This window comes from Sinocyclocheilus rhinocerous, unplaced genomic scaffold (assembly GCF_001515625.1).
Source record: "Sinocyclocheilus rhinocerous isolate Xijiao unplaced genomic scaffold, SAMN03320098_v1.1 scaffold1281, whole genome shotgun sequence".
Taxonomy (NCBI): Eukaryota; Metazoa; Chordata; class Actinopteri; order Cypriniformes; family Cyprinidae; genus Sinocyclocheilus; species Sinocyclocheilus rhinocerous.
In genome coordinates, this window is record NW_015637000.1 from 642,670 (window position 1) to 648,980 (window position 6,311).

Below are 6,311 nucleotides of genomic sequence, written 5' to 3' on the forward strand. Positions count from 1 at the left end.
ATATATATATATATATATATATATATAAAGAACAAAAGCATTCAAAAAAAATTGGAATTTTGAAAATTGAGCAATTGGAAAAAAATAAACCAGACCGTGCCAATTACAGTACAGTACATAAACTCGAGTCGGCCTGTGTTTATCGTGTTTATTTTGTCTCACATCATGTTAATGTTGAGAAAAACAATAATATCCACATGAAAGTTGGTTCCTCAGTCTGATAACACTTAGAAAGTGTGCCGCAAAGACGTTCCAGAGACACAAAGATAACGGTGTGCTAAGCAGAGCTTCTTACAGCGCTTTGTGTTTTCTGTACTTAAACCTCTCTCCCTTGAGTACAGCTGCGCTTCTGCAGTGATGGACAGCTGTGTTTCCTCAGTCCACTGGTGTTTGAATTTCATGTGATTTCTCATTGTGGTGGTGATATTATCAAAACTCAGTTTCACAGATTAATTTGATCAAAAGTAATTCCATTTTGTAAGATCATTTTGATCAAAGTAATTCCAAACTTCGCCAGGCAGACGATGACATTCTGTGATCAAATACAATCAACTTGTTAATGCGCTCCACAGCGCCACTCATGCATTTAGTTCTAAGTGACTTTTAGTTTGTGTGCTTAAGCCAGGCGTACACAGCGCCGTACACGGTTATGATTTGTTTTGTAAATGTATTATTTTTGAGGCTGATCTGGCTCCATAGAATTCTGACGGTCGGAGGATTGCATGTCCACGCACACGTCACGAGTGAGTTTATCTGAAAATCGTACGGACGCAGTGGTATACGACACGATTTTACGACCTGCCGAATTTCGAAGCAATAGCATGAAGTTCTCTGATGTAATGACATGTATTGAACGGAGTTGAGTTGAGAGAAGGGCAGTGTATAATAAACTGTGTAACCAATATGTAGTACATTTAAATAAAACCACTCTCACTCTCTCTCATAACTGTATAATACTGATACGAGACATACAGGTTCTTTTTCAGCACCGGGAAACTGGGATGTCTGATCACCCCGTGTGTGTGTGAATTATAAAGCCTAGTTACACGCTAAAGCTAACAATAAGCAGCAACCTATACGTGCTACATCTCACCTGATAACTGTAGCTCTTGAGCGATCCGCTGTAAAATATCATCTCAGACGACTCATGGTACGCACTGCATGACATTATACAGCGCTCGCTGCTTCTGCCAAAGTTCAGCGAGACCTCTTGTTTTCATGAAAGAATACGAGCAATACCTTTCATTGGTCCAATTGTCTAAGAACAAAAAAGCTTTAAAAACTTTATCTGTTTGTAAATCTTTTCCTATCTTTAATGACATGCAAGTCTCAAATTGTTTGTTTTTTTCAGTTTGTAATGTATTAGCCACCCCCTTTTTCTTTTCTTTTCATTGTCTATCATTTTTTATTTGTTGATGGTTGTACTACTGTTTGTATACTGTTTTTGAGCATTAAAAATTTTTTTTAAAAATAAGTGAGTTTGTCTTCCTTTTCAATAGTCCAAATTCACCATGGCGCTGCCATCGTCTTTCTTCTTCTGTCGTTTTCCTGAGCTCCTGATTGGTCAACTTTAGATAGATCGACAAATTGACTCGTTCAACTGCGCATACCTCACGAATTCAAGCCGACACCTCCCGAACTTTTTTGACATGTTTAAAAATGATCGGGAGCACGTGAGGTGCTCGGCTCGTAAATCAGTCTCACACGATGCGAGAAAAAAATCGCGTACTAGCTTGTATGAAAGCAAAAATCGCACCATGTATGCCTGGCTTCAGGATTTATCCCGGATTCCCTGCATTTACTGCCAGCAAAGCAACACGTAGTAAAATTTGAATAGTGTTTTTATTTTTCGAATAACAAATACAGACCGAATATTAGACTATTTGGCCACACCCCGATTTTCTAGACCTAGAAAAGTCAGGTAAATTAATCAATTAAGCTCAAAGTAGGTTTTTATACACATACACTAGTGTATTCATACAGCCAAATGATCTACTTGATATTGTGTGTGAACACAGGCACAGTGTTATTAATTATGCCAAGCTCTAAAAAACTGGAAGTCATTAAATATTCCCTGAAGAATATTCAGCTCCTAAAACTTCTAGAGTCCTGAAACTGATTTATTTTATTTTTAATTATGTAACTATTATTACTCTTATTGTTTAATTTACAAAAACTAGGAGTGCCTATAGATATAGATACTCTTGTGGACAACGGGCCTTAAAGTCAAAAGGTTAGACCACTAGTTGGTCAGACAAACATTCACTAATTGATAAAAAAAATATATATATTTTTAAATTTAGTTTTGCGCATCCCTCACACCATGTACAGACAGAAGGTCAACCACAAATATGCTTTAACATTCAAAAGAGAAGCTCCTCTTGAACCCCTGTTCTCCCTGTAACTTTGTTTCCTGTGTATCCAGCCCTCAGGGACTCACTTCAAACAGCTCTTTTGACTGTTAGACAGACAGAGGTAGAGGTACTTTCAGCCTCTGTATATTCTCCTAAACTGTCTTTAGTTTGTGCAGGAGCAGATCAGTTTAATAGATCCCGCTGCTGGTTGGCACTTTGACCTCTGCTGGCAGCATGTTTCCTGGAACTGCTGTAAAATGCGGTGCGCTCCTCTCCTCTGGTAAGCAGATTATTTCAGAGCTCACAGAGAGAGGTCACACACACGCGCACCTTTATTAAAACACCACCGTCGCTTCTTATTAAACCCTCCCTGCTGGAGAGCGAGCGGAACTACTTCTCCACCCCAAAAAAATTTAGCAATCTGAAGCAAATCTAATTTACTTCTTCAGCAATTCTTGTGACCAAAATGTATCTGTAATAAAAATGAACCAGGAAATACTCGCATTGATAGACTGAACAGAAGAAGAATAGCTGTGTTCCAATACCTAGTGAGTCGCCTACACAGATAGCATTTTAAGGGGCCATTCACATATCGCGTCTTTTGCTCGCTCAAGTTCGTTATTTCAAATGTAGGCACGTTGCAAGCGCTCGCAAATAGAAAGCAATGCGGAGTGACACGCTCGTTTTTTCCAGGCGCGTCTGCGCTGCAGCGAGATAAAAACCTCTCAACTTTTCAGAATGCCGCAAGCGCACCGCAGGCCATGTGACTAGGGCAAATTTCCAGTTTGCTAAGCATTATTGTTAATTAGAGTCGCTGGGAAAATAAACATTACCTTTTCTGGCCATCTGGGCCTCTCGTGAACCCGGTGGGGCGTTGATGTCTCCGGTGTCCTGGAAGTAGATATATTTCTTCACTGTGATGAGGTTGGGAGCAAACTTCCACACGTCCTCTCTGTCGTCTATGATGCACACCATGGAGTCTCCACAGGGGAACAAATTTCTGCAAAAAGCACACAGTTCTCATACTGACAATTTTAGATGCTCATATTTAGCAGCTGGTGGTTGGTTATGACTAAATGAACAGCACCCAGACAGTGCCAGCCAGCCAAAATGTCAACGAGCATTTTATAACGTTAACATTGGTACAATACCAAAAATAGTGTGGCCAAAAATGATTCAGACAATTAAATGGTCTGATTTTTAGTGGTTGTATGAAGTCCGCTCTCCTCAAGCTCACACAGGTGTCCTAGCAGAGGAACCACAGGTGCAGAAAGTCACATTAACTAACGTTAATTATGTCTTACAACGTCTACCACTTAAATAAATGCCTTGAAACTTTGTTATTCAGACATTTTGAAGCACTTCTTGTGCGTCCAAACGCATCTGAGGCCACTGGGTATACAACGTAATGAGTATAGATTGATCTGTGAATGTCTGGTGCATCTAAACAGCCCCCAAGAACATCTTTCCAACAGCTTGAGTTTTGAAATGGCAAACAAAGTCATTCACACTCATAGAAGCACTGGGCTGCAGAGGCTTGGCTTCTGTAGGTTTATCGACCTAAAGAAAGTAATGTGTGTGACGCTGAAGTCCGATCGTGACTGTCTTTGTATGATAGTGGCTGCTTTGGGAGACTGTTCTTCCTTCAAGGTCAGTATGAGAGCTCCACATGAAACCCACACATATTAACAGTTGACACGAGGAAAGTGAAGTGAATTGGATTTCCTACAGCGTAGTTATTGCATAAAAGAAAAAAAAGCAAACAACTGTGGCTGAAAGCCTTTGAATGTTTTTGTGTTAACCAAAGCAGAATAAGTAATGCTTAAATACTGTAATACAATAAATACAGAAAAAGGTGGTTCGGGGGAGATGCTCGACAGACTTCTTTTAAATTGTAAGCTTAAAGTGCCCTTTTCCAAGTCATTTTAATGATTAAAATGTTGAACATTCAGCTTCAAAGATTTACTGAATGTTTTACCTCAAATGTAATAACATGAAGGATGCACAAGAGAAACGCTTGAGAGAAATGGGGTGTATTTTCAGAAAGAACACCCAAATAAGAAAAAATAAAACACCCAAAACTGTTTTATGGGCTCAAAGTATACATAATTCTTCTGAATTATGAACTGAAACGAGATCATGCTGCATAAGCGAATACATTGAAGTCTTAAATGTATTCAATGTTCACCGTATTCTTGATTTGTCACGCAGAGCCGAATGAATACAGATGTGGGTAAAAAGCAGGGGTCTGCAAGACTGCACCTTATATCTGCACTTGAAAGCACGTTTAGTCTCAAGTTGAATCAGAGCAGTTCTCTGAAGGCCTTCAGAAATACACGTCTCTTCTGTGCACGAGCACTTTGTTCACACTGCTGGAGTCAAGAAAAAACACTCTGGCAGCATTTTCATACAAGGTTGAATAAGCTTTATATTTAACAAGAAAACCTCTTTGGATGCTTGACCTTCTTGAATTAATTAGACTTGAATTAATTCAACTCTAAAGAATAAGTACAAAAATAAGGAAATAAAATAGATAAATCAACCAGAGTCAATAAAAAAATTAATGGATAAAAAAACCTACTCTAAATATGAGCAAGAGTAAAATCAAGTCCTGTCACACATTGTGGAAATCACACTAACGTTCAGAAGTTCAGGGTCAGCAGGATTTTTTAAATGTTTTTGAAAGAAGTCTCTTATGTACACCAAGGCTGCATTTATTTGATAAAAAAAAACAAAAAAAAAAAAACAATAAAATGGTAAAATGTTAGAACAATTTAAAATAACTGTTTTATATTGTAATATGTTTAAATGTAATTTATTCCTGTGATCAAAGCTGAATTTTCAGCATCATTACTCCAGTCTTCAGTGTCACATGATCCTTCAGAAATCATTCTAATATGCTGAATTGCTGCTCAATTTTTATCAATTATTATTGGAGCTCAATTATTAATAATGGTTCTTATTATTAATGTTGAAAACTGATATTTTTGAGGATTCCTCGATGAACAGAAATCTTTTGTAACATTATAAATGTCTTCACTGTCTCTTTTGTTTAATTTAAAGCATCCTTGCTGAATAGAAGTATTAATTTATTTGAAAAAAAAAAAAAAAAAATTGCTTCATGTTATTGTAACAGCAAGCTGATGATGAAGTTCATATCTACAACGTGTCATGAACGCAAGTTCATTGTTAAAACAACTGTAACGAGACAGACACTGGGAGCTACACTACTCCAGAAGTAGAAGACAGAAAAGAGTGAAACGTGCCTCACCTGAGGTTGCCTGTCTTAGAGAAGGGGTCAATGCATTCATCTCTAGACATGATGCGATGAGAGAAGAGCTTCTTTTCAGGGTCTAAAAAACCTTTTAAAAAAGAACGAAAGATTGGTTTGAGTGAGAGAAAGAGAGGGGGAACAGTCAATTATTTTAAAGATGACGTCTAAATTACAGCTGCAAGCACAGCTATACAGTTGTGCACGTAAGTTACATACCCCTTGCAAAATGTTCATAATTTTAACAAAATAAGAGGGATCATGAAAATTGCATGTTATTTTTTATTTAGTACTGTCTTGAATAAGCTATTTCACATAACGGATGTTTATATATACTCCACAAGACAAAATAACAGGATGAACAGGATGATGATGTGTAAATTTTTCTTATTTTGATTAAAGATCATGTTTTTTTCATTTAGTACTGCACTTCAGAAGCTACATAAATGCATACATGTTTCCCAGAAGACAAAATAAGGACAATTTACCCTGATCTAGAGGTCTGCATTCCCACGGCTCTTCCCACCCGACCAGATTTTTTGCACCGCGGGATTAAATTCCCGAATAAAACGCGGTAGCGGTCGGTAACTCTGGTGTAATTTGAACGGGAGCTGGCGGTCTAACAATATCCAGTTCCCGACGTCCATTTAGAACAGCATATCTGCACTTTATTCTTATTGACCACC

The 6,311-nt window shown here is 37.9% G+C and overlaps 1 protein-coding gene across 3 annotated transcripts in view; it reads right to left on the reverse strand.

Annotated features, from left to right (window-relative positions):
* The window catches only part of ctdp1 (CTD (carboxy-terminal domain, RNA polymerase II, polypeptide A) phosphatase, subunit 1), a 125,668-nt gene that overhangs the window by 109,187 nt on the left and 10,170 nt on the right, over positions 1 to 6,311 (reverse strand). For all 3 annotated transcript variants that reach the window (XM_016563127.1, XM_016563128.1, XM_016563129.1), the window contains exons 6-7: positions 5,626 to 5,716; positions 3,188 to 3,354 (exon numbers count right to left, since the gene is read on the reverse strand). In XM_016563127.1, coding sequence (XP_016418613.1) covers positions 3,188 to 3,354; positions 5,626 to 5,716 — 258 coding nt within the window. The remainder of the gene's footprint in view (positions 1 to 3,187; positions 3,355 to 5,625; positions 5,717 to 6,311) is intronic.